General features: G+C 42.9%; 1 protein-coding gene across 2 annotated transcripts; it reads right to left on the bottom strand.

Moving 5' to 3' along the window:
• Positions 1-3,342: 3,342 nt before the first annotated feature.
• Positions 3,343-11,978, bottom strand: LOC121293856 (inward rectifier potassium channel 2). Of its 2 annotated transcripts, none has more exons than XM_041217268.1 (2): positions 11,796-11,978; positions 3,343-5,426 (listed from the first exon to the last, which is right to left on the bottom strand). In XM_041217268.1, the coding sequence occupies exon 2, from the start codon at positions 5,199-5,201 to the stop codon at positions 3,921-3,923; it is 1,281 nt and encodes a 426-aa protein (XP_041073202.1). In that variant the 5' UTR covers positions 5,202-5,426; positions 11,796-11,978; the 3' UTR covers positions 3,343-3,920. The 2 variants fall into 2 exon arrangements, with proteins under 2 accessions (XP_041073202.1, XP_041073203.1); XM_041217269.1 differs by lacking the exon at positions 11,796-11,978 and adding an exon at positions 8,651-8,774.
• Between the last annotated feature and the right edge of the window lie 596 nt (positions 11,979-12,574).

The raw sequence follows: 12,574 nt of genomic DNA on the forward strand, positions 1-12,574 counted from the left end.
AGTAGCAATGTCTCAAGGCAGAGGTTCAATATGTAACCATGGTCCCCAAAAGTCAACCTGGCAATCATCTGTCCTGTTCAAATAAGTAAAGCAATAAATCATATTGGTTGAATTAATTGACTGGGATAAAAGCTTACTTCTCAGTGACACATTTTCTGACTCCATCTCTGAAGTACCTTGGAGAAATGCAATTTATTGCTGTTGCTACATTGTCAGTGATTTCTACTGTGTGTTATTTGCCATTTTAACATTTACAGGGAAAAGTCTACAGAACAAATAAATAGAGAAGTGTGCTCAACAGGAAAAGTCTGGGAATTTGGTTCAGTTCTTTGCGAACAGCCAAGGAACATGAAATGATCTTACATATGACAATGCACAAAGTCAATTGTCTGTAATATTTCACAAATTTATTTCAACCATAAAATAAGGCATACATTTTTTAAAAAAACATTCTGTACAATTGGTGGATCTGTGCAGTACAGTAGGAAGACGTCGATACAAAAGGCTGCAAAAATGGTACAAGTACAATAAAATCAAGAACATCATCAAAAACCTAGATTGTTCAAGCTGCAAGTGTCTGTAGGGAAAGCTAAGGAGTTCATAAGACAACAAATCTTACTGGCTGAGAGGTGACCACCATGCAGCACTAAATAATTTAAATGGTCGAGAGCAGCTATACTTTATAGACATTACAGTACTTCACAATTTTGTTAACCCAACATGACTTGTAGGAAGGTCAAAAAATATATCTTTAGTAGAAATATTTCGTACAAAGAGTGCATGAGAGTTAAACTAGCTTGTCATGTTTTGACAAGATTGCAACATTCCAAATGCTAACCAGTTTCTTTTTAAATGCCATGAAGGTACTCTATGAATTTTAATTTTACATCATGCTTAAATAATAAATAATGAAATTTCATAGTTGTAACAAACCCTATTAAGCTTGAACAATGTTAAACTCAAGTGACCTGCGCTAACCTGCAGCATCTGGGGTCTACTGGTTGAAACAAGATACTGAATTGCCAGTTTTAATCCTCATGTGGCATCTTACTTTGAATGTATTTACATTTGGCTTTAAATATGAAAATATTTGTTAAACATTTATAAACTGTACATTTTTTTAAAACTATATATATTGCAAGAGTTTTTCATTGTAAAAATGCTGTTTCTTTTTTCCTGATAAATATATGGGTCAGGCAATCGAGACCTGAAGTGTCCAAAAATGTTTTTTTTTTGTATTTTTAAAATGTGCTAATTTCTCTTCAGTGAAATGGCAGCATTTTGCAGGTCAAATCCAAAGTGGTGTAAGCCAGCTCCTTGGTATCCTGCTCTTTTCCATTGCTTTATTTGCTGGTTTAAATACTCTTTGGTTGAAATTCCATTCTGAGGAACCGAGGGATGTAGTTTTAGCAGCATGTGCAGTATTTTTGCAATTTTTATACTGATTGATGGCATCCATCTTCAAGTTGCCTTGTGCGTATATTCTCTCTATCATCAACTAATCAGTCATTTATGTGTATTGGTTAACTTACCCCCCACCCCCCAATCCCCCCAATCCCCACAGTCACCCCCCCTGCCCCCATCAAGCCCATTTCTACTCCAACCTGTAATATAGTTGTTCACTGTTCCTCATTGCTGTAGGATTGATAACCACTTGTAGAACAGTGAAAGCTGCCACTTTCCTAAATGGGCGATTCGAAGTGCTTCAGGTGTCTGTTTACTAATGAAGCTTTAATTAGAGTTGGCAAGAAGACCACTTGCACTCTGTTGGTATATCTGCTGACCCCACTTTAATGTCTAGTCTCAGAATATCAATAACCTTTACATCACCAGATCAAAATTTGAGTTTTTCGAAATTCCCTACTCAACCACCACCCCCACCCATCCCACAAAAAATACGGGTAATTTAAAAAAAATGTTCTATCTAACTTTCAATGCCCTTAATATTAAACTCATAAATGAACAATATTGAAAGTCTTTTTTTTTAAATCTGCATTTTATCAAGCAAATGATATTCAAAGAGTTTAGTTTGGAAAGTTCAGTGAGCCTCTTCACTAATACAAGTGACCTGAAGTTAATTTAGTTAATTCTGCTGAAATTTTGTTGAGGACCCAAAGCTCTGTTGATATACCTGTTGCATGGGTTATCTATTATAGATTAAATAAATGACCTGTGAACACTTGGGAGATGTGACAACATACTTGGACCAATCTGTAACAGTCTTCTTTCCCTGATAAATCAGTTCTGGAATGTAGGATGACAGACTTGAACTAGTGCTGTGACATCAGTGGCAGCCTACTAAGCTGACCAGGTGTGAAAAGGAACATATCAAGAATGAGGGGGCTCTCTTTCAAAGCGCAGGTACTGAAAACAAACGAGTTTAAAATTCTTTGGAACTCCCCGTAAACAACACCTTATTTCAAAATCACCATTTGATTTCCCCATAATTCCCACCTCTATATAGCTTTCTTCAGATAAGCAGGTCAGATAAGCCACAGATCCTCAAAGTTTCTGAAGGCCAGTACCATAGGGCTTGCTCAATAGGCAGTTTAATTCTACTTCATTCTGATGTGAGTTGCTTTGTTGCAGCAAAATCATGCTACATAATATCCGAGAAAGCCAGCAATGCAGCTCAGGTTTATTTCTAGTGCAAGTGGTTATGATACTCAGTTGGTTAATTTCTGGACTTCCAGCCACGGTGGCTCAAATCCATGTCTCAGGACAGTACTCTGTATTGTCACCATCGACCATGTTTCATCTGCTCTCAAGAGCATTTCAAGAGAGTAGTTCCAACTTTTGGAGTGGTGAAATGACCTTCCATCATCTTCGCACCCAAGTCTCAACACCTTTGGGCAATTTAAAATTATACCAACAGTTTGGAAAGTCTGCAGGCCAAGTTGTTTCACCTTTGAACTAAAAGGGGATGTGGGCCAACAAGAAGGCTGGCGAATGAGCAAGCAGATAGATGTTCTTTAATTGCTTAAGGGGGAAGAATCTGCTCAACAAACTCAAGTTTCACTTTTGGAAGCTGAATCTTCTCCCAATAAGACTGTGGTGGAAGAAAAGTATCTCAACATCTATAATAGTTGGACAGCCAGCCAAGTTTGCCTTTGCTCATTAATTAAGCTTGATGTTAAGGTGTACCTCCTCCTGGAAAAGGGAGACAATATCATGTGAGAACAATGGCCAAAGATATCTTAATGTGCTTCGTTCAGAAAAAAATTCTGAACTTTAGAGTCAGTGCAGCGAACTGTCAATGTATGTGTGTGTGGATCACTAAGAACTAAGTTAGCCAATTCTTTGGAAATTAAAATATGTCAATTTGAAAAGAACTAGGAGAAAAAAAATCAAACCAATTTTTAATTGATGGTATTAAAAAACACAGGAATCATAAATACTGATTGATTTGTTCACAATAAATCAATTGAAGAAAACTTAGAAAATAAATATTATATAAGCTGAAACTTCACTTATTAACAGCAAGACCTTTGTCTATTAAATCGTTCTTCAGTGGTCACTGGTCTTTCAGGTGTTCAGTTAAACCATTCAGAGCAGATGAAACCTTGCTCAGGGCTATAGATTTCTATTGAGAGCCATTTTGTTCGAGTGGATAGTTATCAGGTTAACTTACATCCATCCAGTCTTTCCTGCAAGTTCAAGTTTTTCCATACTTTTTTTATATATGCTACTGCATATGCTATTATGTGCCTCCTTGTCAGGTTAAAATTATTATTAGTGCTTTGTTTGAAAGAACTGATTTCCTGCAGTCTGTCATTAAAGACGAACAACCTGTGTTGGACTGTCTTTCAGCAAAGCCTGACTTCAACAGTACCCTTTTCTTGGTTTGCTGTTCTGGGCACAGTTAAGCACTATATGCTTTGATGGATATCTCTCTTTTAAAAAAAAGATACTTTTAGGTGCTAGATTTCAGATTCTCGCCTCAATGGGCGAGGCTCTAGTGGAACAGTGGCCTGATTATGGTCCATGTTAGTTAATGTCTCTGTGCTTGGACTCTCTGGTGTCCCCGTCTCACTGTCCTCTTCGTCTTTGTTCATGAGGGCCACCTCGTTTTCATAGCAGAACGTGTTGGGTGTAGATAGTATGTATTTCTTTTCTGCCAAGTCCCTGGCACTACAGAGAGGCGTGTTAGGCACCTCGTATGTTTTGTGAAAGCGGGAATAATCAACTTTGTAGTAGTTTTTCTCCTCAAAGAGCACTGGTTCAAATCGGTGACCCCAGAGAATTTCACTGGCAAGATACGAGCTGCGACACTGAGTGGTCATTGCTGTAGCTTCCACCATTCCTTCAAGAATCACAACTATTTCAAAGTCTGCATTGTCCATATCCTGTTTGCTCAAGTCATAGAAAGGACTGTCTTCATCAATTTCATGTACTATTGTAATAGGTGACACTAGAAATATTCTATCTATTCCACTATCAAAGCCTACATTAACGTCTACTTGATCCAAGGGGATGTATTCACCCTCTGGTGTTATTCTAGATTTAAGCAGCTGGGCCCGTACATGGGCTTCTACTAAATGGCTTTTGCGTAAATTTCCAACTCGCCACATTAAGCAGAGCTTTCCATCTCTCATAGCGACCACAGCATTGTCACTGAAGATTAGTGTTTCATTTCTTTTTTTTGGTTTGGCCATCTTGGCCATGACAGCACCAATGATGAAAGCATCAATGATGCAGCCTACAATGGACTGAAAAACCACTGTGAACACAGCTATGGGGCACTCTTCTGTCACACAGCGGAAGCCATATCCAATAGTGGTCTGTGTCTCGATAGAGAATAGAAATGCAGCAGTAAAGCTTTTGACCTCAGAAACACATGGTTTATGGTCTCCTTTGGCGTCCAAGTCACCATGCATCAGTGCAATAAGCCAAAACATGCAACCAAACAACAGCCAGGACAAGATGAAGGACAGGCAGAAGATGACCAGCATCCACCGCCAACGGATGTCCACACATGTTGTGAAGATGTCCGACAAGTAGCGTTGGCCCTTCTCACTCATATTTACAAACTGAACATTACAATGGCCATCTTTCTTCACAAATCTACTTCGGCATTGCGGCCTGGTGTGTATTTTGCTTTTGCCATTGCCGTAGCCATTGGCAACTGCTATCGTAGCCAGTTTCATCCCGTCTTCCTCAGAGGACACAATGCTGTAGCGGTTGGCACGCACGCTGCCCATTGCCAACGCCTGGGACTGTTGCGTTTCTACTTTGGGATACAGTCTTGAAAATTTCTGGAGCAACCTTTGAAGAAACAGTTTTGAACGTTCTGGAAGAACACACCACGTCTGTGAAAAGTAGATCTCCACAGGTATCCTTGGCCTTCCACCAAGCTGTCTTCTATGTAGATGAGCACTCAGCAGTCCAATAATCTACTGTAATTTAGAACTCATTAAGAGTATGATCTGTTAAAGAAACAAAATCAAATTTATTGTCAAAACATAGCACTACAATCACTTCTGAAAATTTAAATAATCCAAATAATTGATAGGAAACAGTTGTGAATGTTACTATAAGGGGTAATTAAGGATTGCACACTAATCACCAGCCAAAATAAAGATCAAGGCCAAATCTTGATAATTAAAACACTGAATTAATTTGTGAAGTTATAATACAGATTAGAATTCTTGTCCAATCTGGTTTATTGATGATTAAGGATGGAAATTACACTGTATTGCAAGGACAGACAAAACATTTGCAGCACATGTTAAATTAGGGCATCGGTTGTAATGGATCAATGTGATCCAATTAACTTAACACAATCCAGTATCAAGCATCCAGCAACGGATGCTAACAACCATCTAAACTTTTCAACTTTAAAATGATTAAACCATTTTATAACAAATATGCCACCAAAACCCAGCAGCATACAAGTTAAGCTGAAATGACAACTTTATAGCTACTCAAAGTGCCTGAGCGTGACACTGCCATTTTATCCTACATGAGATTAATGTGAGCTTAAATACAAATAATCACTTCAGTCTAATTATATACAGCAAACAATACAGGTGGCGTATTAATATGCCTTCCCATTTCTTTCAGTTTGCAATGACGTAGAAGGAAGCCAATGTAAATCTCATTCTACTTTAATGTGTACTTTGTAGCATGAATGTGCTGCATATTTAACAGCTCCTCAATGATTTTTATATATAAACACAGTTCATAACTGGAAGGTATTTTAATAAAAGCAATGCAGTGATACACAGATTGTTAAATAAGCCACTGAATGTTTATACGAGTGTATGATTTTACTGTGATTGCCAAATAACTCCTCGCCACAATAAAAGAATACTGATGAAATACAGTAATGCAACTAATTTTAGATCTCAGTACATTGGACCCACAGTGTTTTCAAACATTGTGTCTGGAACTGATGATTATTTTGGAATCTCAACTCAGACCCTCTTGTTGCTTTCATTATTTTTCCCCTTCTTCCTCCCTCCCTCCCCTTGCATCATCAGTATGAAGTAAATGGTGCTCGTAATTTTTACAATCAAAAAGTGAAATTGTTTTACATGAACAGAGGTATATACATTATGTAAAGAGAGTTTATCTTACAACCAAAATATGATGGGGTTACTTTGAGTGGAAGTAGAAAAATCAGGATCCATTTAGGGTAGAGAATTGGGGATGTGTCAGAGAGGATAACAAACCAGGAATGTGCCTCAAGGAAGTAACATATATAATTTGAATAATTAGAAACTACCAATGTGAACATAAAGTTGTCAACATTATTGATGCAATGTTATCTGAGAATGTACACATGCATCCATATCATCAGCCATGGCTCAGTAGGTGGCATTCTCACCTCAGAGAGGAGGCTGAGGGTTCAAGCCCCAGGCCAGAGACTTGGATTGTTGGATGAGACATTAAAACCAACCTCCTCCAATCTGTTCTCGAGGGAATGTAAAAGATCCCATTCTGCCATTCAAAGAAGGGCTGTCAAGTTCTCCCAGTGACATGATCAACATTTATCCCTCAAATAACAACATTAAGACAGATTATCTGGCCATTTATCTCCGTGCTGTTTGAGAGACATTGCTGTGTACAAATTGTATGCCATGTTTCTTACATTAAAACAGGGACTACATTTCAAAGGATATGTAATTGGTTGTGAAGAGGTCATGAAAAATACAATCTGGTGTTTCTGCCACCATTGCCTAATGCAAATATTAATTATTCTTCACTTCCTGGCATCAGTGTGAAATTTGCTGCAATAGCTCTTAAATGATGTTGCCTTTTCCTACAAATAACTTGAAAAAAATGCTCACAATTAATATTTCCTGTTGCATTCAGTGGCTTATAAACTCCTTTAATGCCCTCTCACATTTCCCTTCCAGATGTCTTTTATAAATTTTATTTTTCTATAACTGATTCTCTGACACTGGGGATCATCCACATGCACTTCTCTGCGTTGTATTCGAGAATGATATTGCCCTTGTGCTTTTAATGACATTGCATTCGGAACTCACAAGGAGGTCGGATCAGTGTTCTGTACAGCTTCAGCATATTGGCTCGGATTTGTTCTATTCTGACTTGATAAAATGATGCAGTTTATATTTCCTCTTGTTCTTCCACAATGGGTTAAATCACCATTGCTCCCAGAACTCCATGAACCTCTCCCTGGCCAGGACACCAGTGGATTTAATGAGCCCCGTACCCGCCCCAATCTTTTTGCCCCTTCCAGTGTGTGATGCATTAATCTGTATCAAACTTCATCTGCTCGATTTCCATGCAAACGTTTTTTTTAATCCCTCGGTGCTTTGTAGTCGGTGTTGTCAGTCTCAGTCTTATATCCCTGCTCGCCCCTTCCCCCTCCCCAGTTTAGATTATCTGCATCTACGGAATCAGGCAGCTCGGCCCATCGTGTCTGTACCAGCTCTGTGAAAGGGCTGTCAATTAGTCCCAACCCCGTCTTGTTTCCTTTATCCCTCTAAATCTTTTTTTATATAAATATATATCCAATTTACTTTTGGAAGATATTGTCCAATCTGCTTTTAGCACCTTTTCCGGCAGCTTATTCCAGATCAGAAATTGCTTCGTTAAAAGAGAAATCTCATCTCCACTCTGGATGACTTTAGTTTTGTCAATTATTTTAAACCTGTGCCCTTTGGTTTACCGACCGTTCAGTCAGTGGAAAGAGAATTTAAAAATACGTACACCAGAAACAGGAGGAGGCCAGGTCTTCTCTCTCTCTCTCTCTCTTGCTAGCACTCAATGCACCTGTCTAACTCAGCATCACTCCTCTAACAGTCAATTGCTTGGTCACCTCCGAGCTTAGTCTATAAAACCCATTGCCTTGTATAACAGGGAGAAACGGCCGAAAAAGGAACAGGGGAGAGCAAAGGACCAAATGAACGAGGGCGGCAGAAAAAAAAAGTCAACTATGGGAAGGGAACCAAGAAAATGGGAAGAGCGCAAGAGACCACACTATTTACAGACGGAAAACGCCTTTTGATATCTCTTATCTGTCCACTTGATTCTTGAATGGATGGTTTTGTGCATTTTCTCCATACGAACGTTTTGTATAACGCTATTCAATTTTGTTAAATATACACGATTCAGATCATTGTGCAACTTTACTTAACTTAGTCAAACACGCATAAATAACAAGATTGATTCATCTTACTTCTTTCTACTCGGTGACGAGCCTTCCTGTTGAATTTGTAGAGCAAAGCAAAGCAGCTGAGGGAGCAGGACACGGTACCAAGTGAGCGGTCCCACAACCTGCACCAGCTCAGAGCAGATCTGATGTATCTGCATTTTAAGACGAGCCAGAGCATGCGCAGCAAGTGTCTTACACATAATGCAGAGTTGAATGTGGTGTGGATGGGACTTGTTTTGTGCTGCTCGACTCTGGGAGAGGCCGCAGTCTGCATTGCCACCTCTGGGCATCAGTTTATGCCCAGGTGGGCAGGGGAAGCCGCCCAGCCTTGCCCCAGAGTCGACAATAAGGACTGAAGAGTGGGCAAAGCCTTTCACACTGCACTAAGCTTCCACTAGCACCTTACAGTGCATCAATGTGGCCGTTTCTGCACCGGTGAGCTGGGCAGGTCTGTGTCGGACCTGCTGGCTTTGTGCTCAGGGTATGTAACTATGGGAGAAGGAGACATAGGACCTGATCACTTCTGGGCTGGATTCACCGCAGGTTTCAGGTGTACACCTGTGCCTTCTTACTACTCCTCTCTCCCTCTTTGCCCCAGACGCACTTCCTGATATTTCTCACTCTCTCTCTCTCTCTCTCTCGAGTCCACTCACTGCTCAGGGTTTCTGAAACCCATTTCCCACTCACTGCTCTCTTTGCCCCTAATTCAGTTACAAGCCTTTTCCGGAGCATGTTTTGCAGTCTCCCCACTCCCTGGCCCTCCCCAGCTCTCTCCCACACTTGCCTTCCTGCTTTATTCCCGCCCGAACCCTGTCCTTATTTCCCCCGGTCTTGTTTACACAATCGGCGCCAGGGCAGCGACCTGAGCGAAAACAGCAGAGTGGATGGGAAGGGGTTAAAAAATGCCACCCAGCGGACTGACTTGCGACCGCCCGCTGATTGGACACGAGTGAAAACAGAAGGACATGGGACTTGAGGGAGGAGAATGAGGGGGAGGCATTTCTCTTGGAGCTGTAGGGACCTCAGACCGTTAACATGAACATTAACTTCATATTAATCTGCTCCAGCTGTCACGGTTAGAATCCTGCCTCACACCTCAGCTCGCCTCGATCGCGGAGAAACAGCCGCCGAATGCGTTTGCAGCTTGTTTTCCGCCTGGTTCAGTCTCTTCCTGATTCCCAGCTGTTTCCCCAAGCTTGGATCAGCAGCCGCCGAGTCCTCTGGTCGGCGTCTCTCCCTCTGGCACAGCCCCACTCGTGCCAGCCTCTCCCTGGCTATAGCGGCTATAGCGCCTTTGCCCGCCAATCCCATTTGCCCTTCCCCGTTAGGGTAAAGATCAGGCCTTTCTCCCTCCCCCAGCGGCTGCCTGACCTCATTACCCCCCCCCCCCCCCCCCCCCATCCCCACCCCTCTCCTCCATCTGTTGCCCTTGCTCCGAATGAGGTTCTGACTGGAGGGGGCAGGTACCAAGTTCTTGGCAGTCAGGGAATGGTGCTCAGGACCAGCATTGCCCACCTCCCCTCTCCTCTGTCCCCAGCGGACGTGCACTTGTTGCTGCCTCTCACCAATAAGAACAGGAGCAACAAGGGGCTTCCGCACTGCAGCTCAGTACAGCCCCACTAGAAAGTAAAACTGCAGCAGCAATGCCGGAGACTGGTCACTCTGGGTCACAGGGAAGTTGCTGGGAGAGATTGGTGGTGGGGTGGGGGGGGGGGTGTTGAGAGAGTTGGGAGCGAGAGAATTGGGAGGAAGATAAAGGGAAGGGGGATAAATAAAGCTAAGGGCTTATAAGATTGGAGGGTCCCGCTGGGAAAGTAGGAAGCTTGAGGGGAGAAGGTGTAGTGCAGGAAAGCACTAGGCTGGAATGTAGGATGCTACAGGCGGCACAGTATGTGGCTCAGTGTCGGGTTGTGGGTTCTGCCGAGTGAGGTTTTTTTTTTGCTCCGACTGACTCATACCGAACCGCCCAGTTTCGACTTCTCGTCCGGATCCAGTCGGTAGCTGCACGCCCAGCACCCCCGGCCCCAACCCGGTACACGTGTTATTTAGCAAACAAACTGAGGATCAGTCAGTGAATTCTCCACGTTTTTACTAACCTGGATGCGGCCAATCAATACAAATAAAAAATACGTTTACAATAAAGGGGGGGGGGGGGGGGCGGTGGTGGAGGGGAGACTTGGCATTGGCTTGACAACACTGTCCGGGACACACTTCATTCACATGTCACCACTTGCCCAACCGCCCAGTGGACTTGCTGCTCGCCCTGCAGTCGGCAGAAATCCGCCGAAATGGCGAGGCGACCCAAGAACCCTCCTACCACAAAAAAATAAAACTCCTCTTCGGGTTGACGAGACCGGTTGTACGAAAAAGCCTTTCAGCCGCGGGACTGGCTCTCCCTCCCCATGTGGTGATGCCACCTTCAAAATATTATTTTGCCATTAACGCCCTTAAACTCCGAAACTTCCTACTTCAGCTGCCAACTTTCTTGGCGAGTTAGGTCCGACCCGAGTGGAGGAGAGCTCGCCGGCCGTTCAAATTCTAGCACTTGCCCCCACCCCACCCCCCTGTCCTGCCCCCCACCACCGTCCCTTGCACTTTAACCGAGTGGCTGAGGGCGAGCGAAAAGGGAGCGCAGTGACTCTAACTCGACCGCCGCCGATTTCACGTTTAAAGCAAGATCCAGCCAGCGCTTTTCTGTCAAGACGCTTAAGAAATCAAACTGGTCTCAAAAACCCAAGCGGAGAAAAAAATAATAAACAAACGAGTGGAGTCTTAGAATCCAATCCCCCACAAACTCCCAGTCATAATATAATTTTTTTAAAAATCTCATTTAACGTTCAGGGTTTGAACCAATGACTTCAACACCCATTCAGAGTGAAACCGGTAGTCCAAATACATCTGATGCAACAACGCCGCTCGGGACGTTACCCCGAGAAGACAGATTTTTTTTTGGACATTTTCCACCCATTCCCACCTCCACACCACCCACCCCCTCAACAGAGAAATGGTTGATCAAACATGCCCGACTGCCGCCCCTCTCAAATACAACATTCAAACCTGCCAAATCCAAAGATCTTGCGTGGTTGTCTCGGATAGTTGCAAAAGACATTTTAAAACCTCTGGTGACACCAGTGAATGGAAGAAAAGACTTGATTTTAATCCTGGTTACCTGTTCAATGTTTGCAGATCATTTGAGATTATCATTTGAAATCCAGCGACTGTATCTACACTAGTTCAGAATTAGCAGTAACTTTTTTTTAAGGAGGAGGAGGAGGAGGAGGTGGTGGTGGTGGTGCTGTGGAGTAGGGACGTATAGATATATCCTGCCCAGTTGCAGTCTGTGTCTCATCTGTTTCTGACACCACTCAGTTCACTCACAAGATATAAAGCGCGCCGGCTGGGACAGAAGCCCCGCCCCCTCGCACTCCTTTCCACCAATCGGCAGACAGCAGGCACGACTGAGGGCTCTCTCCACCAATCAACGACAGAGCCTTCAGTTCTTTCCCGCTCGCGTCGATTTCAACTTTTGAAACTGACAATGCACTTGCCAACGGGACTCGGTCGCTGGAGCAAATCCTCAGTGATGTCCACGCAAAATATCTATGTCTAAAACGACGGAGCAGGGACCAGGGACTACACGGCAAACAATGAGGATGAAGTAGATGAAATCACGCATTGAGGTGCCCGAGTTCAGTTCTCTGTTAGCAATCCGCTCTGTAAAGGGAACACTTCTCGCTTCCTTTGTCTGTTACAGGCACTGGGGAATCCCAGGGTCGCCCTGTGGTTTCACTCGAAAAGGTTACAGTTAACTGGGAAAGTGTCCCTGCTAATGGCTCCGTACATGGTTGTTCAGCTGACTGCTGCTCAGGTAGAACAGTGAAAGTTATCAAACTCCAGTCCTCCACTAACAAGGACAGTCCGTAATGATAATTACCAAGTCTGTGCCAT

The sequence above is a fragment of the Carcharodon carcharias genome, chromosome 22 (genome assembly GCF_017639515.1).
Source record: "Carcharodon carcharias isolate sCarCar2 chromosome 22, sCarCar2.pri, whole genome shotgun sequence".
Lineage (NCBI taxonomy): Eukaryota > Metazoa > Chordata > Chondrichthyes > Lamniformes > Lamnidae > Carcharodon > Carcharodon carcharias.

Coding starts and splice junctions, on each gene's coding strand:
- LOC121293856 (XM_041217268.1), bottom strand. CDS start 5,201: ATGGGCAGCGTGCGTGCCAACCGCTACAGCATTGTGTCCTCTGAGGAA.